We start from the raw sequence: 26,473 nt of genomic DNA on the forward strand, positions 1-26,473 counted from the left end.
TTTAACACACATGTATTCCTATTGTCTTTGTAGATTTTCTAATTCTTTTGTTATTTTAAATACGCGATAATGGACATCTTAACACATAAATGCTTGTTTGTACTTTTGATTAGGACGGATTCGTCCAGGTGAAATTCCTGGGCTAAAACTTACACACCTTTTAAAAATCTTGTTTCCTATTTCTAGATTATTTTTTCAAAAGAGGGTCCTATTCTGTTCCCACCAAAAGTTCGAGAGCATTTGTCTTTATACATCCTTACCAGCATTGGGGATTATCCTTTGTTTTTAATCTTAGCAGTTTGAGTGGTGAAAATTCCATCCCCATTGTTTTGGAAGTAATATCATGGTGACTTACAAGTCCTCTCTTGATGTCATGGCTAGGGATGGAGCCCACACAGGTAGTAGTTCTGATCCATTGTGTATCTCTCTCTCTCTCTCTCTCTCAACTGTTGTTTCTTTTGGCTGTATCCTAGTTTCCATTTGAGTAATTGTTTTTCCTGTCCAGGAATGACACTGTGCGCTTTGCCTTGGATGTCCTGGCTATTCTCACTGTTGTGCCAAAAATCCAGCTCCAGTTGGCAGAATCAGTGGATGTGCTGGATGAGGCTGGCTCCACTGTCTCCACTGTAGGTAGGTTGTACCTTTCCATTTTTGTGATTGTTTGGTCTGGATTTGTTTTTATTTGCTGTTCTGTTTTTGTTTACTTAATTTGTCTATTTTGTTTACTTAATTTGCAATATTAGAACAGAAAGTAGTAGTGGAGGGTGCCTTGTCCCATCTAAGTTGTGCTGTACACTTTTATATAAGGGAGTTGTGTTAGTGAACTCAGATTTTCTGAGTGGTACATGTGCTATGATGGGACGTATTCATTCTTGAGAACCTTGTACTCTGCAGAGTCTTGCGCTAAAAATAAAGTTTATGGGAAAAATGGGTTGGGGCAGACAGTAAAAAACTTAAAGCAAATTTGTAATCTGAGCCCTAACAAAATCAGTAATTGGCAAGCCACTCAGAATGGACAAAAGCTATCATACACAAGAACAAAAGGAAAATATGGTTTGTTTGAAAATACACTTTATTAAGAGCAGCACCCTGGTAAGGGCTCCTGCTAAGGTGAGCATGCAAAGTGGTGTGACTGGTTGTGGGTCTTGGGGTGCACCACCACTTTGGGGAGAAAGCCTGAGGTGCAGCCACTTTTTTTAACTTTCTTCATATATATAGCAGAAAGGGTTCCTGGTGCCATTGTGGCAATCAGGCTGAGGGCTCTTCCCTTTTCTGCTAAAGGTTTTAATTTATTCCTGCTATTTTTGCTCACCTTACCCAAGAAAAATTGCACATGACCCTTGGTGTCTTCCATGTAATACTGACATCATTCCCCTATTTAACAACTGTGTATGAGGTATTGCATCATGAAGATACAGTGTAGTAGAACTGATTGTATTTTATTCAAACAATTCCTTGTACTTTAATAAAAAGGTATAGTAGTTTTAAGTGGAACAAAATGAATAGAAGTCTAAATTTTGACTCTGGAACAATCATTGAAGTTGTCTGTTTTATGAGGAACAATATAAAATGTTTTGTATTTCTCCCCCATAGGTATCAGCATTATTTTGGGAGTGGCTGAGGGTGAGTTCTTTATCCATGATGCTGAAATTCAGAAGTCAGCACTTCAGATTATCATCAATTGTGTGTGTGGCCCAGATAACCGAATTTCCAGTATTGGCAAATTCATCTCTGGAACTCCTCGGAGAAAGCTGCCTCAGACTCCCAAAAGCAGCGAGCACACCCTGGCCAAGATGTGGAATGTGGTCCAGTCCAACAATGGCATCAAGGTGCTCCTGTCCTTACTGTCCATCAAGATGCCTATCACCGATGCAGACCAGATAAGGGCTCTGGCCTGCAAGGCCCTGGTGGGCCTGTCACGCAGTAGCACTGTCCGGCAGATCATCAGCAAACTGCCTCTTTTCAGCAGCTGCCAGATCCAGCAGCTGATGAAGGAGCCTGTCCTGCAGGACAAGCGCAGTGACCATGTCAAGTTCTGCAAGTATGCCGCTGAGCTCATTGAACGAGTGTCAGGAAAGCCACTTCTCATTGGCACTGACGTGTCTCTGGCACGACTGCAAAAAGCAGATGTTGTTGCCCAGTCAAGGATTTCCTTCCCTGAGAAAGAGCTGCTTCTGTTGATACGAAACCATCTCATTTCTAAAGGGCTTGGGGAGACAGCAACTGTGCTGACGAAAGAGGCTGACTTGCCCATGACTGCTGCCTCTCATTCATCTGCCTTCACCCCAGTCGCTGCTGCTGCTTCTCCTGTCTCTCTTCCCCGAACCCCTCGCATCGCCAATGGCATTGCAACTCGACTGGGAAGCCATGCTGCTGTGGGTGCCTCTGCCCCTCCTGCCCCCACTGCCCATCCTCAGCCACGGCCCCCCCAGGGTTCACTAGCTTTGCCTGGCCCATCTTATGCAGGCAGTTCCCCCTTGATTGGTAGGATCAGTTTTATCAGAGAGAGGCCATCACCCTGCAATGGCAGGAAAATCAGAGTGTTGCGGCAGAAGTCGGACCATGGCGCCTACAGCCAAAGCCCAGCCATAAAAAAACAGTTGGACAGACATCTTCCTTCCCCACCTACGCTGGACAGTATCATCACAGAATATCTTAGAGAGCAGCATGCTCGCTGCAAGAACCCAGTTGCCACCTGCCCACCTTTCTCTCTCTTTACTCCTCATCAATGTCCTGAGCCAAAACAGAGGCGGCAAGCGCCAATAAACTTTACCTCAAGGCTAAATCGCAGGGCATCATTTCCAAAGTATGGAGGGGTGGATGGCGGATGCTTTGATAGGCACCTTATCTTTAGCAGGTAAGGAGAGGCCACCTCCCTGGGAATTGGAATGATTCTGCTATTTAAATCAAAATGTGTGGGTGATACCGGCATAGAGTGATGAATCCAGAAAGCCAGACTATTTGTTGGCCTGAAATACCAGTGATTGTCACTTTATGTGAATACATGAGTAATGTGACTCTACCCCCTTCTGTCAACCATGGGTTCCTTGTATGATTGTTGTATACTGTTAAGATACTCTGTGTTCTTGTTAGAGCTAGTATTATTTCTAGAACCCATGCACCATGGTGTGTCTAACTAGATTCCCAAACTTGTTTTTGTGCTGGTCCAAGTTGTCTCCTATTCTGATTCTTCACAAATCTCACATAAAGATGATGGGATTGCAGGTTTTAAACATGGGGATTTTTGTTATTTATATTTGGGAAGTAGAGGTCCTTTTCTCTCGCTTAAAATGAAATCATGAATCACTGAAGGTCACTGTGATATTTTGGAAGAAGCCATTTGAAATATAAATGCTTTTTTTTTTTTCTTTCAACCTTCTAGCAAAGTTTTCTGTTTTCAGAGTCCTTGTGCATTCTTTGTCTGATTCTCTTTTGCTTAGGTTCCGTCCTATTTCAGTGTTCAGGGAAGCCAATGAGGATGAGAGTGGCTTCACTTGTTGTGCGTTCTCAGCACGGGAGCGCTTCCTGATGCTTGGCACCTGCACTGGGCAGTTGAAGCTCTATAATGTGTTTAGTGGACAGGAGGAGGCCAGCTATAACTGTCACAACTCGGCTATCACACATCTTGAACCTTCTAGGGTAAGGATCCCTAGGTTGTTCTCAGTCATTCTTCTTAGATGGGTTGGTGAACTGTCAGCTTGTGGGCTGGCATTATATATAAACTTGTATCTATGCTCATCCGTCTATGTATGGTCTGTGGCCGCTTCTGTACTACAATGGCAGAGTTGAGTAGTTGTGACACAGACCATATGGCTTACAAAGCCTGATGTATTTGGCCCTTCAAGTAAAAGTTTACCAATCCTCTTCTAAGAGGGGGAGGTGTGTGTGGGTGTAATTTTTTTTTTTTTTTAATTTGCCTCAGATGGAAACAGTCTATCAACTATGATTACAAAAGTTTTCCTTTTGTGTCAGGAAGAAATCTCAAAGTATGCGTTTTTAGGAAACGCATTATAGGATTCTAGTGGGTCATGGTTTATTAGTAGTATTCTATGGATGGAATTGATACCTTTGTTATTTCTAAAAGTCAGGACTGTTAAGATGACAAGGATAATTTTCCTGATTTTAGAGTAAAGAAAACTCAGTTTTTATTGGGCTTTTTTTTTTTTTGAAACAATTATAAGAGTCTGTAAGAAAGTCTAGCAAATATTTTCAGTTGACTGATATTTCAGATGAGGGAGACTGAAGAATATGGCCAAATATTAAGAAAGGAGTAACCATCCTTGACTTCTTTCCAAGTTTTCTCTTCCTCTGCCCTTGGAACTATTATATTTTTTGTTACTAGGTCAGGAGGATTTAGTATTTTCTTAAATTTAAGTATTTTTTTAGGACATTGCATGTGTACATATTAAATTCTAGCAGCTTCAACAATTTCTTGGTTCTTTGGAGTTTTTCTGTTTTCTTTATAATACGACAATATTTTTTAAGCTTATATTTTAAAATGCTAAGGTCAGATAGCATTTATATAAACACATGATTACCCACTGTGGGCCTCCTTCTTCTTTTAGGATGGGTCCTTACTGCTGACATCTGCTACTTGGAGCCAGCCTCTCTCTGCACTTTGGGGAATGAAATCAGTATTTGATATGAAGTATGTAACTACTTTTATAACCCTAGTCTTTCTGTTCTACAATTTACCTAATTTATATTCCCCTTCATCCAATTCTTCAACTTGAAGCCTTTTGGGAAAAGACAAATGCTGTGAGTTATTGCTAATTTCTCTCTTCCTCATCTGTGGCTTATGTTTAATAAGATTGTATCCTTTTTAATTCCAGGATATTCTTAACAAGTATTCTTACCACTCCCATCACACAACTGACCCTTCACTAATCCAAAATGGCACATCTGTGTATTTTCTCATGTTCACATATGACAGTTGCACTCTTTGCTGGGGTATATTTCAAAGACATGGGTGGCCTCTTAGCCATTTTTTTAAACCAAGTAACTCCTGTTAATTACTTATAATTAATTCTTTTGGATCTTCTTGGTCAAACGTGGAGGAAATTTTTTTTTTTTTTTTTAATCTTAAGTGTACAATACTTCCTCTTTGGTTGCTGGGAATCCTCAGATGGGTATGGTCAGGCAGGAGGCTGAGAATCATGTTTATTTTCAGTCGGTTGAGTGAGTATGTTCTGAAGGTCCATCGCTTAAGTACTTCTTTTGTTTGTCTGTAGGCATTCCTTCACAGAAGATCACTATGTTGAGTTCAGTAAGCATTCTCAGGATCGGGTCATAGGTACAAAAGGAGACATTGCCCACGTAAGTGCTTTAGAATCCACTGTTTTCAAGCTAATTATACCAATTTGTACTCAAAGCTTCTGGACTGAAGGACAGTCCTAAGGGTAACAACAGATTACTTAGTGAAATTTTTTCTAGATAGAATCTAGAAATGTAATAAGGTAGTTCTAAGTTACATGGGACCAAACATGAACTAATCTGGCAACTCGAGAAAGATGTCATCAGCACGGCAGTTATTTTCAAATACTTATTTAGTTTTAGGTGAAATGTAAGTCCCTGCCTTTATGAAGCCTCACTGGGGAGACAATAAATATAGAAGCAGATATATGATATGTTAGGTGTAAGTGCTGCCAAGGAAAAGAAGCAGGGTAAGAGGTAGGAAGTGGTGGTGGTGGTGTGATGGACTTGTGTATTTTATCTAGGATAATCAGTATCACTGATTGGGTGATGTTTAAGGAGTGTTTTGACGGTAGTGTGGTGTCATAGATATCTGGGGGAAAAGTGTTTTAAGTGGAGGGAATGTCAAGGGAAAAGCCCTTACTTGGGAGGTGAGAGAGAGAGGAGGGGGAACAGGTCAGTGTTGGGGGGAGGGGGCGACACATATCATAGTAGCATCTTAGAGGGTGTTGTTAGGACCTCTGACGTTTCCTGCATGAGATGCAGACACTGGAGGGTGAGCAGAGGACACATGATTGGATGTAAAGGTCCTAAAGTGTGAGTCTGGTTTCTGTGAGAGAAGCAAGAGCAGGCTTTCCAGTTAGGAAGGTGTCATGCTAGCCCACATGTGAGGGCTGCAGTGGGGCTGGCCCCAGGTGGGCATGGCGCAGGTGATGAGAAGTGATAACAGCTGGGCCCTGGGATTCTGGACACATGCAGTTTGTTATTCTATTAGACATTCAAGTAGGGAATGGGCAGTTGAATATATGAAATGGGAGTTCAGGAGAGGTGTGGAATAGGAGATATAAATACAAGAGTTATCTACATGCCGGTAGTCTTGAGCCATGAACCTGGATGAAATCATTAAGGAGGCTAGAGAAGAGAACTGTGGGGACAGTCCTGGCATGTGCCAATATTTCAGATTTGCCACGTGAGGAGGGACTTGGGAGGGAGACCAAGAAGAATGGCCAGTAAAGCAGCAGGAGACCTTAGGAAAAAGATGTGCCACAGAAGGCAAGGGAAGATCTTTTTGAGGAATACTTGATCAGCTGAGTCAGAAACTATTGATGGGTATATAAGATGAGAATTGAGAGGTACTTTTGATTGAACAATGTGGAGCTTATTGTTAACCACATGAGGAGCTAGTTCTATGCACCAGGGTGACAGTCTGATTGGAGTAGGTTCATGAGAGAACAGGGAAGTGGAGACACTGAGTAGACACAAATTTTCTGAAGTGTTTTTGCTGAAAAACAAAGCAGAGAATTGGGGTGTAGTAGCTGGAAGGGGGGTGTGGGAAATATGGGGTTGTGAAGAGGGAGGGTTTATATCAAACTGTTCATTTGAAAATGTTAAAATACATAAAAAAGTTGAAAGAGTAGTACATATACCTACCACCTAGATTCAACAGTGTAATGTTTTGCCATTTTCTTTCTGTCTAAATATGTATGTATGTATTTCTGAATCATTTAAAAGTAAATTGCAGATATCATGACATTTTATCTCTGAGTCTTACAGCATGCGTATTCTAGCAATAAGGACATTTTACTACTATTAATCGTACTCTATTAAATGTAAGAAAACTTAGAGTAATTCCCAAATATCATCTGATATCCATTCCATATTCAGTTTTCCCCATTGTTCCTGATGTGTTTGGTTTCAAATGCTTTTTGTTTTTTTTGAACCAGGATCCAGCCAAGATTCACATATTGCATTTGGTTGTATGTCTCACTAATGTTATAAAGCCAAGAACCATTTCTCCAGTTTTCATGACATTGACTTTTGAAGAGACCAGGCTAGTTGTCTTGTCCCATGATCTCAATTTGTTTGTTTTCTTGTGGTGTCTCCTTATTTGTTCCTATATTAAAGGAGGATTTTTTTTTTTAAAGATTGGAGATATTACAGCATATGTGTAAGCTGTTGGGAAAGATCTGGTCTCTGCATGGGTTGTACATTGTAGACTTTGGAACTTTTAGTATTGTAGGGCTAAAATATTGGGAGATTTTAAGGAGAAAGGGGAATTTCATTGATGCCTTTCTCCAAAAAGTGGCCCTTTATTAGTATTCCATGGGTAATCATTGGTCAATCCATATGAATTTCTCCATTTCAATTGTAGAAACATTTTCTGTTTCTTGAAAGGGGTAGGGGTAGAAGAGGGTTTTCTTATCTTTATTGCGATCTCTTTTTTCATTTTCTTTTTTTTTTTTTTTTAAGAGTTTATTTATTTATTTGACAGAGAGAGACACAGCGAGATGGGGAACATAAGCAGGGGGAGTGGGAGAGGGAGAAGCAGGCTTCCCGCAGAGCAGGGAGCCTGATTCGGGGCTCGATCCCAGGACCCTGGGATCATGACCTGAGCTGAAGGCAGACGCTTAATGACTGAGCCACCCAGGCGCCCCTCTTTTTTCATTTTCTTGTGGAAAAGAGACTTTTCAAACCTTGAATGGGAACCACAGCACTTAAACTTTGCTTGGATTGGTGTAGTCTTCCTACTTTTCAGGTATTCTACAATATTAGGGCTTTCATGATTTTGGTGGGATTTGGAAAGCATGGAGAGATATTTTACACAGCTTCTCTTTGAATTGTCAAAGGATGGATTGGTCTGATTTTTCTCTTCCCACCCCTTCTTCTCTAAAGATTTATGATATTCAGACTGGCAACAAGCTGTTGACTCTGTTTAACCCAGATCTTGCCAACAACTACAAGAGGAATTGTGCCACCTTTAATCCTACAGATGATCTTGTCTTAAATGATGGCGTCCTCTGGGATGTCCGCTCTGCACAGGCCATCCACAAGTTTGACAAGTTCAACATGAACATCAGTGGCGTTTTCCATCCAAATGGACTGGAGGTCATCATTAATACTGAGATTGTATCCTTTACACCTGTGTCTTACTTTCCATTTGTTAGCTGGTTTGTGATGCAGAAATAATCTTTCTACCAACATCCTATTAAAGTATCCACACAGGTAATAATTTGGTGCCTCTCCTTTGAAGTGTTAATCTCCGGTGGTTGATAATTACCAATGACTTTGACTAGCATGTTTTTCTTTGTATTGAGAAGAGTGACCAGATTCCTGCCTTGTGCTTCTTCATATATTAAATAACTGGCTTTTATGTCTTCAGAAGGATTTTACTTTTGCACTACAGAAATCAATTGCTAGACATAAGAGTAAAATGAAGTGTTACTGTTGAGAGGATGGGAATTCATGTCGCTTTCATGTATATGAGGATATCATAGGAGATTTTCAGGGACATTATTCTGTAATATACATTCTACATGCTTTTGTTCTACTCTGAAAGCATTTTTATTTTACCTTTAAAAAAGCTTAACTTTAAAGCATTCATATCTCACAGGAGGGGAAAAAAGTGATATTTCAGAATTTCCCCAATGAGGTTGCATAAGAAATTTTGTATAAAATAGGTTTCCTTGACCGCCCTCTTCCTAGTGGGATCTTCGCACTTTCCATCTTTTACATACAGTTCCTGCTCTGGATCAGTGTCGTGTGGTGTTTAACCACACGGGGACAGTGATGTATGGAGGTAATAAACTTTTTACTTTTCTTTTCTTTTTTTTTTTTTTAAAGATTTTATTTATTTGACAGAGACACAGCGAGAGAGGGAACACCAGCAGGGGGAGTGGGAGAGGGAGAAGCAGGCTTCCCGCAGAGCAGGGAGCCAGACGTGGGGCTCGATCCCAGGACCCTGGGATCATGACCTGAGCCGAAGGCAGACGCTTAACGACTGAGCCACCCAGGCACCCCACTTTTTACTTTTCTACATTATTTTTCTCCCCTCTCTTTCCTCTCATTAATTTGATACTTTTTGTTTGGAAACGTCTCTCAAATGTGAATTGGAAAGCGTTTGAAGGTTGTAACATAAAAGATAAAATGATAGCACAAATGGTGACAAAGTTTGTTGATGAAAATAATGTTGATTTAGGGTGAAAGGCCACTGGCTTTGAAGATAACAAGTAAATCTTGCATAGAAAGAAATTTCATGCATTAATTTCCCATCTGTATCATCATCCTCTCAGTCTCATTATGAACTTGAAGAATCTTTGCGTTTGTGGTCTTGTGATGTTGTAAGCCTTTAGCTATAATACTTGTTGAGAGCTCGATGAGAGGTTGAGGATACTGTTTGAGGTAGGCAAGGAGGATGCATTGAGAGGAACTAGATAGAGTGAATTTACTACAAGGAAACTGAAGTCTTGACTGTCCATTAATATTTCTGCACTTGTGAATAAGGGATGTTTCTGATTTCTAATAATGTTTTGCTCTTTGGCTCCCTTTCCCCCTTCCTCCCAATTAGCTATGCTGCAGGCAGATGATGAAGATGACTTAATGGAAGAGAGGATGAAAAGCCCATTTGGATCATCCTTCCGGACATTTAATGCAACTGACTACAAACCTATAGGTAAGCATGAAGGAGCTGACATTGTTCATTTTGTCATGTTTTGGTTTTCCTTACTTAAGATCATCCCTTTTCTGTAATTTTTCACTGAAAGGCCAAGAAGTTATGGAAATAGTTATGAAAAATCACCTTGAAATTCTTTTAGAGGAAAAGCTGGTTTTAAGGTCATAACAATAGTGCAGTCCTGAATCTTGTCACGTTCTGTTTTCCAGCAACCATTGATGTGAAACGGAACATCTTTGACCTGTGTACAGACACCAAAGACTGCTATCTTGCTGTCATTGAGGTAAAGGGAACCAGCAGAAACCCTGCTGTCTTGTTCTGATCTTTATGATCATTTTCAAGTTATACTACAGGCATTTTTAAGGTGATCTAAGATATGTTTTAAAGTTGATGCATTTCCGAAGGTGTAACGTTATTGATAACCTACTCATTTGATGGGGAGATATATATTGTAAGAGAAATAATAAGAAAATCCCAATATAAAACAACGTGGACAATCTGTCCCATCTTCTAATATCTTGGATTCACTGTCACCCCTTTCTTAGAGGAGCCTGTATCTCTTGCCAGAGCAAGACAGTTCATTCCAAGGATGGTGGTCTCTCTTTTGCCTGTATGCCTTGCTCTGGGATCAGCCTTCTCATCCTGCTTTTTTTCCCTTTCTGTGTCCCAGGCATAACATTTTCAGAGTTAGTTCAAGAATTTGGGGTATCAGAAGCTTTGATAGTTGTAGGGTCAAAGGGCATGGGTGCCAGTCATAACTGAGATGTAGATGTGCGCCTTCTGAAAACTAACTGCTCTTTGTGGACTGGGTATTCTCTTTCAGAACCAAGGCAGCATGGATGCTCTGAATATGGACACAGTGTGCAGGCTGTATGAAGTGGGCAGGCAACGTTTGGCAGAGGATGAGGATGAAGAGGAGGACCAGGTCAGTGGTCTTTGAGATTTCTTGTTGCTGAACAATGCTTTATAAAACAGTATGTTATGCTCTGCTGCTTTTTGCTATAAAGATTTTTTAATAACAGCCTTTGCTACCTGTTGGCATATTCTGCAGGCATATCATCCATAAAATTACTAAAATAACTAAAACTCAGAAGAAAGCAGATTTTTGTTATTATAAACTTTAACTCCAGTACCTGATGGTCCTGTGAGTTCCATTTGTAGATTCATTTGGATGTTAGCAATCTCAGAAATTGTTTTGGAGGTTTTCTTGAACTCACTTTTGGGACCAGTGCCCTGTGTGGCTTCAGAAAGAGCAGCCCCCATATTCTCAGTGTCAGTACAAAACAGAAAAGTCAGTCTGCTGAGATGGGTCTTAGAAATGGCTTAAGCTTTATAAAGGTCTGGTTTGCATTTTCTCAATTTTATGGCATAGTCTCTTTTCACAGTAATGGATTGGAGCTTATAAGTAAAGATTTTAACGCTTTTGGAAATTAAACATTTATTAAATGTGGGTAGATAGTATGTCTCACAGAATCTTAGTTTTTTTTCTTAGGGAATTTTAAGTTATGGTCATAGTGTAGGTGCTTGCCTATGTGGTGTGTCACTGTCCATTCTGAAGTGTTTCTTAAACTTCTGACTTTCAGCAGATCTTTCCTGTCAACTGGGCTCATACCACATTCTCTATGCATAAAGCTCCTATAAACATCCATGTATAGGCTTTTCTGTGGACATAAATTTCAACTCCTTTGGGTAAATACTAAGGAGTGCTGTTGCTAGATTGTATGGGAAGAGTTATATTTAATTTCATAAGAAAATGACAAACTGCCAAAGAGGCTATATACCATTTTGCATTTTCACGAGAATTCTTGTTGTTTCACATCCTTACCAGCATTTGGTGTTGTCAGTGTTTTGGATTTTGGACATTCTAATAGGTATGTAGTAGTATATATATATCAGTATTTAATTAAATTAAAAAATTAATAGACATTCTTTTAGTTGAACAACCGCTACACATAATCAAAATATGTCGTTTGATTTTTTGGAGTAGAAAGGAACTAAGTAAGGTCTTGGAGTTTTATGAGCCTGCTACAAATATTTTCTGAAAATGATTTAACTGAGTCTGTTGACACCCTTCCTGATGGCTGGTACCAGACCAAAAGGAAGGAGACTTTCTCCACAATCCCTCTGGGCTCCTCCCCCACTTCAGGAAGCTTCTTTCTAAGTGGACGGCTCTCATTGTTATTTTAATTTGCATCTCCCTGATGACATACCTTGTGGAGCATCTTCTACATGCTTATTTGCCATTTATAGATCTTCTTTGGTGAGGTGTCAAAGTCATTGGCTTATTTCTAAGTTGGGTTGCTTGTGTTTTTATTGAGTTTTAAGAGTTCTTTGAATATTTTGGCTGATAGTCCTTTATCTGATATGTTATTTGCAAATATTTCCTCTTAGTTTGTGGCTTATCTTTTCATTCTCTTGACAGTGTCTTTCACAGAGCAGCAGTTTTTGTCTTCATGAAGTCCAGCTTATCATTTATTTCTTTCATGAATTGTGCCTTTGTGGTTGCATCTAAAAAGTTTTCAAACTCCAGGTCATCCAGATTTTCTCCTGTTATTTTTTAGGAGTTTTATAGTTTTGCATTTCACACTTAGGTCTGTGATTCTTTTTGAGTTAATTTTTGTGAAGGGTGTAAGGTCTGTGTCTAGGTTTATTGATTCATTTTTTTTTTTGCTTGTAGATGTCCAATTTAAATACCATTTGTTGATTTAATACCATTTTTTCCCACTGTATTGCCTCTGCTCCTTTGTCAAGGATCAATTGACTATTTTGGGGGGGGAAGGGGCAGAAGGAGAGGGAGGGAGAGAATCTTAAGCAGGCTCCATGTCCCACGTGGAGCCGGACACAGGGCTCTATCTCACGACTCTGAGATGATGATTTGAGCTGAAATCAAGAGTTGGAGGCTTAACTGACTGAGCCACCCAGGCGCCCTCAATTGACTGTTTTTATGTGGATCTATTTCTAGGCTCTACTGTTCTATTGATCTGTCTGTATCCTTCAGTACCTCACTGGCTTGGTTACTATCACTTTATAGTAAGCTTTGAAGTTGTGTAGTGCCAGTCCTCCAACTTTGTTCTCCTTCAGTATTGTGTTGACCATTCTGGGTTGTTTGCTTTTCCATATAAACTTTTGGATCGGTTTGTTGATATCCACAACATAACTTGCTGGGATTTTGAATGGGAGTGCACTGAATTTATTTATAGATCAGGTTAGGAAGATCTGACATCTTGACCATATTGAGTCTTCCTATCCATGAACATGGACTCTCTTCATTTATTTCTTTGGTTTCTTTCATTGGAGTAATGTAGTGTTCCTCCTACAGATCTTGTACATATTTTGTTAGGTTTATACCTAAGTATTTAATTTTGAGAGGTGGGGCTAATGTAAATGATACTGTGTTTTTAATTTTAGTTTCCACTTGTTCATTGCTGGTGTGCAGGAAAGCTGTTATATAGGAAAGATTGTGAATTAACTTTGTGTCCTGCAGCACTGCTATAATTGCTTAATCCGGTTTTGATTATCAATTCTTCAGGATTTTCTGCGTAGACAATCATATTGTCTGCAAACATAGTTTTATTTCTTCCTTCCCAGTCTGTACCCTTTTTTTTCCCTGTTCTTGTCTTACTGTATTATCTAGGACTTCCAGTATGATGTTGAAAAGCAGTGATCTTGATTCTGATCTTAGCAGGAAAGTTTTGAGTTTCTCACCATTAAGTATGTTGTTAGCTGTGGTTTCTTTATAGATAGATGTTCTTTATCTAGTTGAAGAAGTTCCCCTCCATTCCTGTTTTACTCAGAGTTTTTAGTTATGGGTGTTGGATTTTGTTAGTCTTTTTCTGAATCTGTTGATGTGATCTTTTTTCTTTAGCCTGTTGAAGTAATGAATTACATTAATTGATTCTAAAATGTGAACCAACCTTGCATAGCTGTAATACATCCTATTTGGTTGTGGTGTGTAATTCTTTGTATACAGTGTGCAGTATGATTTGCTAATATTTTGTTGAGGAATTTTACATCAGTGTTCATGAGAGATGTGGACTATAGTTTTCATTTCTTGTGCAGTAGTCACCCTTCCCTCCCCCCCTCCCAGCCCCCCATCTGTAGTTTCGCTTTCCGTGGTTTCAGTTAACTGCAGTCAACTCCAGTCTGGGAACAGATGGTCCTCTTTCTGATGTATGGTCAGAAGGTCAGTAGTAGCCTATATCACAGTGCCTCATTCTCCTCACTGCATCTTATCATGTAGGCATTTTATCTTCTCACATCATCACAAGAAGGGTGAGTACAATACAATCAGATTTTGAAAGAGAGACCATATTCACATAAGTTATTTTAATCTCTCACTGTGCCTAATTTATAAACTAAACTTTATCATAGGCATGCATGTGTAGCAAGAAATATATATAGGATTTGGTACTATCCTCAGTTTCAGGCATCCACTGGGGTGGGGTGTCTTGGAACATATCCCTGTTGGATAAGGAGGGGGGTACTACTGTAATGTCTTGGAGTTGGTATTAGAATAATGCTGGACTCATATGATGAATCGGGAAGTATTTTATCTGCTTCTGTCTTCTAGAAGAGATTTTAGAGAATTGATATATTTTTTTAATGTTTAGTAGAATTCATCAGTGAATCCATATGGGCCTGGTGCTTTCTGTTTTGGAAGGTTATTAATTATTGCTTAAGTTTCTTTAATAGCTAAAGGCCTATTCAGATCGTCTATTCTGTGCATTTTGGCGAATGGTGTCTGTCTTTCAAAGAGTTGGTCTATTTCATCTAGGTTATGAAATTTGTGGGCATACAGTTGTTCATAGAATTCTTTTATCCTTTAAAAAAATTTTTTTAAAGATTTATTTATTTGAGAGAGAGGGAGAGTGCTCATGTGTGAGCAGGGGGAAAGGCAGTGGGGTGTGGAGCCCGATCTGGGGCTCGGTTCCACGACCCTGAGATCATGACCTGAGCCGAGGCCAAGCTGAGTGCAACTGACTGAGCCACCAGGTGCCCCAGAATTCTTTTATCTTTTTAATGTCCATGGGATCTGTAGTGATGTGTCCCCTCTTTCATTTCTGATATTAGTAATTTGTGTCCTTTTTTTTTTCCCTAGCCTGGCTTGAGGCTTATCAATTTTATCAATCTTTTTTCTTTTAAGATTTTATTTATTTATTTGAGAGAGAGAAAGATAATGAGAGAGAGCTTGAGCAGGGGAGGGGCAGGGGGAGAGGGAGAAGCAGGATTCCCACTGAGCATGGAGCCTGACACAGGGCTCAATCCCAGCACCCTGGGATCATGACCTGAGCCAAAGGCAGACGCTTAACTGACTGAGCCACCCAGGTGCCCCTAATTTTATCAATCTTTTTAAAGAACCAGCTTTTGACTGCATGATTTTCTCTATTAATTTCCTGTTTTAGTTTCATTGATCTCTGCTCTGTTACTTCTTTTTTTCTGCTTGCTTTGGATTTGATTTGCTCTTCTATTTCTAGTTTTCTAAGGTGGAAGCTTAGCTAACTGAATTTAGGTCTTTATTCTTTTCTAATGATATGCATTCAATGCTATAAATTTCCCTCTATGCACTGCTTTCACTGCACCCCACAAATTTTATAAGTATGTGTTCATTTTCATTTAGTTCAAAGTATTTTTTGAGATTCCTTTGACTCATGCTATTCAGAAGTGTGTTGTTTAATCTCCAAGTATTTTGGGGTTTTCTAGCAATATTTCTGTTACTGATTTTTAGTTTAATGCCATTGTGGTCTGAGAACAAACATTATATGATTTCTATTTTAAATTTGTTAAGGTGTGCTTTATGGCCCAGAATGTGTCTATCTTGGTGAATGTTTCATGTGATTTTCAGAAGAATGTGTATTGAGTTGTTGGACAAAGTAGTCTATAGATGTCCATTATACTCAGTTGTTTGATGGTTTGATCACTTCAACTATCTCATTACTGATTTTCTGCCTGCTGTATCTTTCCCTTTCTTTCTTTCTTTCAAGATTTTATTTATTTATTTGAGAGAGAAAGAGAGCATGAGCTGGGGGAGGAGCAGAGGGAGAGGGACAAGCAGACTCTGTGCTAAGCTTGGAGCCCGATGTGGGGCTCAGTCCCAGGACCCCGAGATCACGACCTGAGCTGAAATCAAGAGTCGGATGCTTAAGCGACTGAGCCACTTAGGCACCCCTTGTATCTTTTCATTTCTGATAGAGGGGTATTGAAGTCTCCAATTAAAATAAGTGGATTCATCTGTTCTGTCAGTTTTTGCCTCCTGTATTTTGATGCTCTGTTGTTAGGCACATGTATGATAAGGATTGTTATGTTTCCTTGGAAAATTGACCCCTTTATCATCATATAATGCCCTTCTTTATTCCTGATAGCTTTCCTTGGTCTGAAGTGTGCTTTGTCTGAAAGTAATATAGTTATCCTGGCTTTCTTTAATTCATGTTAGCATGGTATATCTTTCTCCATGCATTCATTCATTCATTCATTCATTTTAAAGATTTTATTTATTTATTTGACACAGAGTGAGCACAAGTAGGGGGGCAGCAGGCAGAGGGAGAGGGAAAAGCAGGCTCCCCACTGATGCGGGGATTGATCCCAGGATCCTGGGATCCTGACCTGAGCTAAAGGCAGACACTTAATGACTGAGCCACCCAGGCGCCCCTCCATGCATTTATTTTTAATCTGTATGTGTCTTTATATTTAAAGTGGGTTTCTAGTGGACAACATGTGGTTGGGCCTTGTTTATTGATCCATATTGATAATATCTTTTAATTGATGTATTTGGAGTATTGACATTCTAAGTGATTATTGGTATAGTTGGCTTCATTTCTGTACTTGTTACTGATTTTTGATTCCCTTGTTTTTTGTTGCTGTTTTTGTCTGCTACTCTTTATACACTTTTTGTGGTTTTAATTGAGCATTTTTCTAGGATTCTGCTGTCTTCTTTGTTAGCATATTAGTTATATTTTTTTTAGTGGTTGTCCTAGAGTTTGCTATATATATACCTTTACAAGTAATCCAAGTCCATTTTCAAATGACACTCTACCTCTTTACAGGTAGTACAAATACTTTATGATAGAATAATCCTAATTCTTCTCTCCTTTCCCTTGTTTTATTGCTATCTTTCATTTTACTTATGTATAAGCATACATAAGCACATGTACATATATACATAATCATATATAATCACACATTATTGGTGTTATTTTGGATAAACTGTTACTGTATAAAGATCCATTAAGAAAAATAGGGGCCCCTGGGTGGCCCGTTGGTTAAGCATCTGCCTTCTGTTCAGGTTGTGATCTCAGGGTCCTGGGATTTGAGCCCCGAGTCAGGCTCCCTGCTCAGCGGAGAGTCTGCTTCTCTCTTCCCTTTGCCCCAGCCTCCTGCTCGTGCTTACACGCATGCTCGCTCTTTCTCTCAAAATAAATAAATAAATAAATAAATAAAATCTTAAATAAAAATAAAATGTTTATTCTACCTTTACTGGTTCCTTCTCCATTGCTCTTGTTTTATATAGATTGGAGTTTCTGACCTTGTTATCCTTCCCTCTGAAGAATTTCTTTTAACATTTCTTGCAAGATAGGTCTACTGGCAACAAATGCCCTCAATTTTTGTTTGTCTGAAGAAGACTTTATTTCTCCACTTTCGAAGGATACTTTCACAGGACAGGGTTGGTGGGTTTTGTCTCTCAACATTTTAAGTATTTCACTTCCCTCTCTCCTTCCTTGCATGGTTTCTGAGGAGACGTGTGGTACAATTTTTATCTTTTCTCCTCTTTAGGTAAGGTCTTTTCCCCCTCTGCCTTCTTTAAGGATTTTTTTTTTTTAATCTTTGATTTTTCTGTAGTTTGAAAATGATGTGCCTATGTGTAGGTTTTTTGGGCGTCATTTATCTTGCTAGTGTTCTTAGAGCTTCCTGGATCTGTGGTGTGGTCTCTAACATTAATTTTGACAACATTTTCAGTCATCATTGATTCAAATATTTCTTCTTTTTCTTTCTTTCTGACTTTTTTTTAGAGAGAGAGAGGTGGGAGGGGGAGATGGAGAAGGAGAGAGAATCTTAAGCAGGCTCTATGGCCCAGCGTGGAGCCCGACATGAGGCTCGATCCCATGACCCTGAGATCATGACCTAGCCAAAATCAAGAGTCAGACGCTTAACTGACTGAGCCACCCAGTTGCCCCCAGATATTTCTTCTTTTTTTCTCTTCCTTCTAGAATTCCTGTTATGTGTATGTTACACCTTTTGAACTGATCACAAAGTTCTTGGATATTTTGTTCTGTTTTTCAGTCTTTGTTCTCTCTGCTTTTCAGTTTTGGTGGTGTCTTTTGAGATATCCTTATGCTCTGAGATTCTTTTCTTAACTATGTACAGTCTACTAATAAAGCCCATCAAAGCCTTTCTTCATTTCTGTCACAGTGTTTTTAATTAATAGTATTTCTTTTTGGTTCTTTCTTCAAATTTCCATCTCTCTGCTCCCATTGCCTTTCTCTTCTTGCATGCTGTCCAGTTTATCCATTAGAGAGCTCCCTTAGCATCTTGATCATGGTTGTTTTAAATTCCTGGTCTGATAACCCCTGCCATATCTAAGTCTGGTTCCAATGCTTGCTCTGTCTCTTCAAACTGTGTGTTTTTCCCTTTTAGTAGGTCTTGTAATTTTTTTTTCAAAGATTTTATTTTTATGCACCCAACGTGTGTGTATGATGACTGGGGCTAAAACAACCCAGAGATCAAGAGTCGCGTGCTCCAATGACCGAGCCAGGCAGGTGCCCTATAATTTTTTTCTTGATAGCTAGATATGATGTGCTGGGTAAAAAGAACTGCTGTAAATTGGCCTTTAGTAATGTGGTGGCAAGGTGTGGGGGAAGGGAAGTGTTTTATAATCCTATAAGTAGGGCTCAGTGTTTCAGTGAGTCTATACCTCTCTACTATGAACTTCACACATGCTTCTGAGTTTTTTCCATCCCCTTTTGAAGGGACAGGGTGGCTAGAGTGGACTGGAGTTGGGTATTTACCTTCCCCCAGGTCAGTTAGGCTCTGATAATGTCCCAGCAGATTAGGCTCTGGTTAAATAGTTTCTCCTGAGGGCAGGCCTTGTTAAGAACAGAATGCTCTGATGTATTTCAAATTGGTACCCCCCCCCCCCGCCCCCGCCCCGTGGGAAGCCCAAGGCGATTTTTCTCAGATACTCACTGTGAGAACCTGGTCAAGTTCCTGGAGGTCAAACTCACTAAAGTGTGGGGGCCCTGATGACTTGGTCCCCCTGGAGTTTTTCTTAAGATTTATCCTCAGAATTGTGTCTAGCAATTTGTGAGTTATAGTGCAGGTTTCCCAACCTTGGCATTGGTTCCTATGGAGGTTTATCCTTTTGGGTTTATGCTCTGACAGGTTGCAATATTCTGCATTTTCTTGTTGGTGTCTCCAGTTTTGGGGGCAATGATGCCCCTGTGACCCCATCTCTCTGTCAAATCTAAAAAGAGTTGTTGATTTTTCAGTTTGTTCAGTGTTTTGTTAAGGATGGTGACTTTCAGCTCACATGCCACACTGGAAACCAGAAGCAGTACCCTGGTTTTTTGAATGCCATATTTATTAAAAAGGACAATTAGGCTCTGGAATTTAAACCACTTCACCCAATCCTACTAGGGATTCCATAGTGTGGAAGGGGATTTCTTTCTTTTTTTTTTTTTTTTTTAAAAGATTTTATTTATTTATTTGAGAGAGAGAATGAGAGACAGAGAGCATGAGAGGGGGGAGGGTCAGAGGGAGAAGCAGACTCCCTGCCGAGCAGGGAGCCCGATGTGGGACTCGATCCCGGGACTCCAGGATCATGACCTGAGCCGAAGGCAGTCGCTTAACCAACTGAGCCACACAGGCGCCCTGGAAGGGGATTTCTGTTAATGCTTTCCAGATGCATGGCTTGGAGGGTCCTCAGTGATCTCTTTGGTTTCATGGGTGAGAGGAGCCTGTATTGTTTAAAGCTCATGTGAGTTCTGAGATATGGGTAAAAGGGAGAGGTCTTCAGAAGGATACTTGAGATTTTTTTTTTTTTTTTTAAATAGGCTCCACGCCTAGCAAGGAGCCCAGTGTGGGACTTGAACTCACAACCCTGTGAGTTCAAGACCTGAGCTGAGATCAAGATTGGACACTTAACTGAATGAGCCACCCAGGCACCCTTTGAGATCTTTGATTTGTTTGTGACATGGATCTTCATATTTTCTTGAGTGCTGTACTATTTAACTGGTACATGTTGGTAGTGTTTCTTGGTAGTAGAGCTTGTAAGTGGTATTAGATCCTCCAAACGTCATGTGGTTGCCTTGGTTTGGTTTCTTAATATAAGTGTCTGTTGTCTGTTCTTTTATTCTTGTGGCCTCTTGTTACCTTAGTACCCCCACTCCCTTAATGCACACTCTTTTCCACTATAGCTGTCATGAAGCACGATGTAGTTTATCCTTGAACAGATCTAGAAGATGATGTTGTTGAGCTATTTGTCAGTATATTACAGTGGTACAGACCATCTCGTCCTCTATGGCTTCATTTATCACTACCCTTGTCACTTGTAGATCATTACCACGTATCAGTTGTCTCAGGCTTCTTGGATGTTACATGTTGTACTGTAAATCTGAAGCAAAAATTGGGTTTAAGTTATTTATGAACACCATTATTCCTACCCTCCTATATCTTCGCAGTTTACAAGGGAATGGAAATAATAGTCTTGGGACTGTCACCTGTGGTCCAGTCCATGTGGTACCATTATCTTTGAGGGAGGAGGTCAGGAAAAGAGAAGCTAGCATTGCCCTAGGGCTGCTATTTTTGGGGTTGGCCTCATTCTTTTTGCAGACATGAAATGATGAGAGGTGAATTTTCTAATGGCTGGCTGTGGAAGCAAGAGACAACCATAAAGGAACAACTTAAGAGGAAGGATTTCTTGATTCTTCTCCCGTGCTTCTGTTTAACTTTACTTTTGGAGAGGTTAAGGGAGAAAGAGATTAGAAAGGGGGTGGGTACAGTAGTTTGAACTTCTGAGTCTGTGGTGCAGGAAGGTAAAATAGAGACTTTCTTGTCACGGATAGCCAAAGTCGAGAGGGGCAGGCTCAAGAGGACCCTAATGAGTGGCCCTAGGGCCCTGTTCATGGAAGAGCCTAAAAGCTTCTAGCTGGGAGGGGACTAGGTGTCTTTGTAGGCAATGTAGGTAAGTTAGCATTGCTTCTGGATTTCAAGGCTTGTTTCATTACATACTGACACCACTGTCCTTAGGGATTATCTGGTGCATTTTATATTTAAAGAACCTCCTTAGAGAACTGGTTTTACTCTTTTTTTTTTTTAAAGATTTATTTATTTATTTGAGAGAGCAAGAATGAGAGAGAGTACGTGAGAGGGGGGAGGGTCAGAGGGAGAAGCAGGCTCCTTGCTGAGCAGGGAACCTGATGCAGGACTCGATCCTGGGACTCCAGAATCATGACCTGAGCCGAAGGCAGTTGCTTAACCAACTGAGCCACCCAGGCGCCCTGGAACTGGTTTTACTCTTAAGCCCGTGGCATTTTGATTTTGATTTAGAGGTGTTTTAGTGGGATATACCATATCTATCTAAGCACATTTCCTTTGTATCCTGAATTCTGTTGATTCACATGTCCTCCTGGAATCTTGTAGTGTTTTGCAGTATTTACTTCTCCATTAGATTTCTTTCTTCCCTGTGCCAGCTTGATTTTATTTTTAACTCACTTTCCTTTGTGTGCTTCACCTAATTTTAAAATTAGAGATTTAGTTTTCTTACAAGTCATTTGCCATTCAAAGTTTTGTCCTTGTCTATATATCTGCTCTCAGGTCTTCTCAGATGTCCCAGGTATGACTTCTGTGGCTCAGGGATGCCAGCACCTGTGACTGACTCCTTTGAATTTGCCTTTTTACCTTAGCAAAATAAAATTAGAAGTATGAATGGTCAGCTGCCACCTGATAAAATGGTCCAGCATAAAGTGCCTATATAAATATTTATTTATTTAAAAAGCTTTATTAAGATATAATTTACATACCACAAAAATGGTTGTTTCTTGCCCTTATGTTTCAGTAAGTTTGGAGATTAATAAGGGATGAATGGAATCAATATATTGTTGAATGAAGACATAGATGATGTATTTGACATCCATAAATATTTGGTTCCTAAGATTGCTAGTCCACCAGCCTTCAGGCATTTGATGAAAGCAGAGATAAGCCAGTCACTTATCAAAGCTTATATCCATTGGAATTTTGGTATCTGTGTTGTTTTTTTACAAATTAATTCAGTCAACTTTGATGTTGGCTTTTAGGAAAATTATAAAACCTAAGATTAGTAATTGATCATTGTTCCTAGATTTTGAAAGGCAATACATTTCAACTAATTATAGTTAACCTTAAATTAAAAAAGCAAAAACAAGGGAATAATGCTGTCTTTTCTCCACTCCATTTTGGAATCTGGGACACACTGTGTGCTGTGCTTCCTGTGTGTTCTCCTGCCTAGAAGCGGATGGTAAGAGTCTTTACTGATTACACACCTGCTGTAAGCCTGGTCATTGCTTCCTGAAAGGCCTTTTTCCCCCCCTAAATTTTTAAAATGTCTGTTAGATTCTGTCCATGAGAAGAAAAATACAAGTGTTTATGACTCTGAAATTAGCCTTTTTTTTTTTTTTTTTAAGATTTTATTTATTTTTCAACAGAGAAAGAGGGAACACAAGCAGGGGGAGTGGGAGAGGGAGAAGCAGACTTCCCGCTGAGCAGGGAGCCCGATGTGGGGCTCGATCCCAGGACCCTGGGATCATGACCTGAGCTGAAGGCAGACGCTTAGCCGACTGAGCCACCCAGGCGCCCTGAAATGAGCCTTTTAATGATTGTTAACACCAGGAACAAGAGTCAGAAGGAGAATAATAAAATATGACACGTTGAATGAACTGTCAAGAGAGTATGCTCAGGAAAAAAAAAAAAAGTATGCTCAGGTTATATTTATTTTTTATTTATTTATTTTTAAGATTTTATTTATTTACTTGAGAGAGAGAGCACAAGCGGGGGGGCAGCAGGCAGAGGGAGAGGGAGAAGCAAGCCCCCACGAAGCAGGAGCTCTCTGTGGGGCTTGAACCCAGGACCCTGGGATCATGACCTGAGCTGAAGGCAGATGCTCAACTGAGGCATCCCTAGGCTCAGGTGTTTTTTTTTGTTTGTTTGTTTGTTTTAAGATTTTATTTATTTTTTGACAGAGAGAGACAGCGAGAGAGGGAACAGAAGCAGGGGGAGTTGGGAGAGGGAGAAGCAGGCTTCCCGCTGAGCAGGGAGCCCGATGCGGGGCTCGATCCCAGGACCCTGGGATCATGACCTGAGCTGAAGGCAGATACTCAACAACTGAGCCGCCCAGGCGCCCCCCTAGGCTCAGGTTTTGATTACATTTTTATAAAGCTATCATAGTTTTTAGATTAACTGTTCTTAAAGTATGACCAGAGATTTGTTTTTCTAAGAGGTTGGTTGTATTTTTGAAGGTAATAGAGGCTAAAAGCTATTTCTCTTGAAAATGAGACATGTATATTCAAGAAGAATTTTGAATGGTCTAGAAACAGATGCTGCACTAATTTAAAAAATCAGATTGTTTAAGTCCTAGAGAACGAGACAGTTGGATGTAGCAGAGAAGGTCAGTGGAATACCTGGAATTACCTTTTTGGTTCTGTCACTGGGAGTCTGTGGATAGAGGGTATATTACAGAAAAGGAGAACTTTAGAACCAGAAGGTACTCAGAGGACATCTTGTGCAGAGGTTCTTCATTAGGGGTGCACTTCACAGTTCCTGGGCAAACTTACCAAAATCCACCTGTGTGAGCTTCACTTAGAAAGGTTGGTTCTGTTCAGCCTGGACCCTGGGAGTGGTTTAGGAATATGTATTTTGGAAAACTTTTTCCCAGGTGCTTCTGATGATCACATCCGAATAGGAGCCACTGATTGAATTGATTAAATCACCTCTTTAACAAGAAATTGAGATTCACAGAAGTTGGCGTTAGAGAGATGTCCAGTAAATAGTGCTTCCGTTGTAATTCTGGAACATGGGCAGTGTTGATGGAGCTCCTGGGGTTTTGGATCTGGGAATGGATAAGACCATAGAGAGCTGGAGAGACTGGAGATGAGCAAGAGAAGGGAGAATGCATTCAGTGAGTGTAATGAGAGTGGATAGGAGGGAGTCCTGGGGACCCAACATTTGTGGGAAACAGTAGTCAACTGGATGTGAGGCCACAGGAGTGGGGAAGTGAAAGATGTTTGAGATTTTCACCTGGCTACTGGGAGAAATATAGAAAAGGTACTGGCCTTAAGGGTGCTTTGAGTTCAGTTTTAGAATTAAGAGATTTTAAGTTTCTGTGGTACGAATGGGTAGAGCTGTCTGAGAGTTCAAAGATTTAGGAATTAGTGGAAATATGAAGGCAGAAATTAAAGTTGTAGGAACCTCTGTGCTAAGGAGATCTGCAAGAGACCAGATACAGATGAGCCCAGTGTGGAGGCCAGGATTGTTGTTGGTCACCATAGAGAAGCCCCCTGGTTGGCCACCCAGGCCTTCCTGTTCCTTTTAGGAAGGTTGCAGTCATTGTAACAGGAACAAACTTTTGTTGAACACTTTGTGTATGCTAGATACTTTCCAAAGAGATAATATACATACATGCATACATGTTCCCCCCACTCCCCTTCAAATGCTAACAACAACCCTATGAGGCGAAGTAAATCATCCCAAAGTTGGTTACTGCATCAGTAGAGTTCAGTGGCAGCAGCCTGGCTGCAGAGCAAACACCTTAATCGCTGCCCTGTGGAGTGGTGCGGGCAAAAGCCAGACTGTCCAGTGTTGGAGGAAGAGAGAATGAGGGAATGAGTGAGCAAGTGGCAGGCGGGGTCCCTGGAGGCTGGGAATAGGGTTTAGCTGGAAGCAGTGTGGAGCCTGTGTGGATGGAGAAGTGGTGGTTAGGTTTGGGCAACCTGGCCCTCCTCAGAGAAGATGAGAAGCCAGTGCAGAGAAGTGTGAAGGTGGATGTGGGGGTGAGGTGGGTGGCTGTGGTAATGAGATCCAGAGAGGACTGCCACTCAGAGCATGAGTGGAGGAAGGCTGGCTTCCTACTCAGACCAGGGTTAAGTCAGGTTTAGATGTGGAGATGGGACCAGAGGGCAGCTGAGGGGGCTCATGCCAGTTGACTTCTCTGTACAGGAGGGGAGTGGGTTGATAATCTGCAGGGGTTTGGGATTTTAGACAGCCATGAAGTTAACAGTGGAATTGAGAAGAGTTTTGGTATTCTTCCTGTAACAAAATTTATTAGTAGTTCAAAACATCCTGGCCCTGAGTCCCTCTGATTCTGTTTCCAAGGCCTTAAAGTTGTAGAGAATTTTTTTAAACCCTACATTCCTAGATCTAAAACCTTACCTAAATGTTGTTGAAGATGATTCTGGATTTTAGGAAGATTTTTTTTCATTAAGTAATAATTTTTAGTTTCTTTTGTGTGTGTGTGTGTGTTTTTTTTTTAAACTACTTTTGACCACTCCTTAAATCTTTAGATATGAAAGAGAGGGGCTCATGTTACCAATCACGTACTTAAACCAGCCGAGAATGCTTCTAAAATTACTTCCTGGACTCTCTTTTGGGTTCAACTACAGAATTAGATTCTACAGTATTTTGTTTTCTTCCTCCCTCCCTCCCTCCCTTCCTTCCTCTTTCTCTTTCTTTCTTTTTTTTTTTATTTTTAAGATTTTATTTATCTGAGGGAGAGAGCACTAGTGGAGGGAGGGTCAGAGGGAGAGGGGGAAGCAGACTCCTCCTCCCCACTGAGCCTGGAGCCCGATGTGGGGCTTGATCCCAGGACCCTGAGATCATGACCTGAGCTGAAACCAAGAGTTGGGTGCTTAACCGACTGAGCCACCCAGGCGCCCCAGATTGTACAGTATTTTGGACAGATCTTGTGAGCCTCTGTTTCATGATTCAGGTTTCAGATTTAAAATTTAGAAAGTGAGTTTATGGCCATATCCATGTGTAACAAAATACATGTTAAACCAGCATTGGTCATTAACCATAGAGTTTAAATGATGGAGTGATGTATTTTACTTGAGATTCAGGTAGAGCCTCCCCTTCCTACTCATTTCCCTTGTCTTGTCATGGTCACAGAAGTCCTCATGGCCTTCTGGGATGAATATATGTGAACTATTTCTTCTACTACAAGATTAAGTAAGGGTTTTGGATTTGTAGTCTCGTGGAAGAATTGGGAATGTTATCTGTAGTTCAGAGCTCAGACCCTGATTTACCTATTTTTCTAGGATTGCTTTTGATTCAGGAGCTTTTTCGCATTTCTCCTGGATCAGCTAGGCTTTGATGTTTTTAGAAATGAAAAAGAATGGTCTTCCTAAATTTGCTGGCTAATAGATGCCTGTTTGAACCACGTAACTGTTTACATACTCAACTGTGGACCTTTAAAAGTTATGGGACATTGAAAATTTATGTAAATTGCCCAGGTTCACACGCCATGTAATTGGCAGAGCTAGGATTCTAACCCAGGCGTATTTGATCCCAAAACCTGGGCATATTCTCCTGTCCCACTCTTTAAATAATGCCACATGTGCATATCAGTAACTACGCATTAATTTCAGAATTAAA

General features: G+C 40.4%; 1 protein-coding gene across 1 annotated transcript in view; it reads left to right on the forward strand.

Annotated features, from left to right (window-relative positions):
* DCAF1 (DDB1 and CUL4 associated factor 1) overlaps window positions 1-26,473 on the forward strand; it is a 73,664-nt gene that overhangs the window by 40,066 nt on the left and 7,125 nt on the right. The window contains exons 13-22 of the mRNA XM_064595586.1: window positions 506-630; window positions 1,594-2,857; window positions 3,441-3,639; window positions 4,566-4,648; window positions 5,232-5,316; window positions 8,086-8,319; window positions 8,896-8,989; window positions 9,758-9,862; window positions 10,072-10,145; window positions 10,686-10,787. Of these exons, the coding sequence (XP_064451656.1) occupies window positions 506-630; window positions 1,594-2,857; window positions 3,441-3,639; window positions 4,566-4,648; window positions 5,232-5,316; window positions 8,086-8,319; window positions 8,896-8,989; window positions 9,758-9,862; window positions 10,072-10,145; window positions 10,686-10,787 (2,365 nt within the window). The remainder of the gene's footprint in view (window positions 1-505; window positions 631-1,593; window positions 2,858-3,440; window positions 3,640-4,565; window positions 4,649-5,231; window positions 5,317-8,085; window positions 8,320-8,895; window positions 8,990-9,757; window positions 9,863-10,071; window positions 10,146-10,685; window positions 10,788-26,473) is intronic.

The sequence above is a fragment of the Mirounga angustirostris genome, unplaced genomic scaffold (genome assembly GCF_029215605.1).
Source record: "Mirounga angustirostris isolate CCGP_5_RB_7025 unplaced genomic scaffold, mMirAng1.0.hap1 SCAF_1, whole genome shotgun sequence".
Lineage (NCBI taxonomy): Eukaryota > Metazoa > Chordata > Mammalia > Carnivora > Phocidae > Mirounga > Mirounga angustirostris.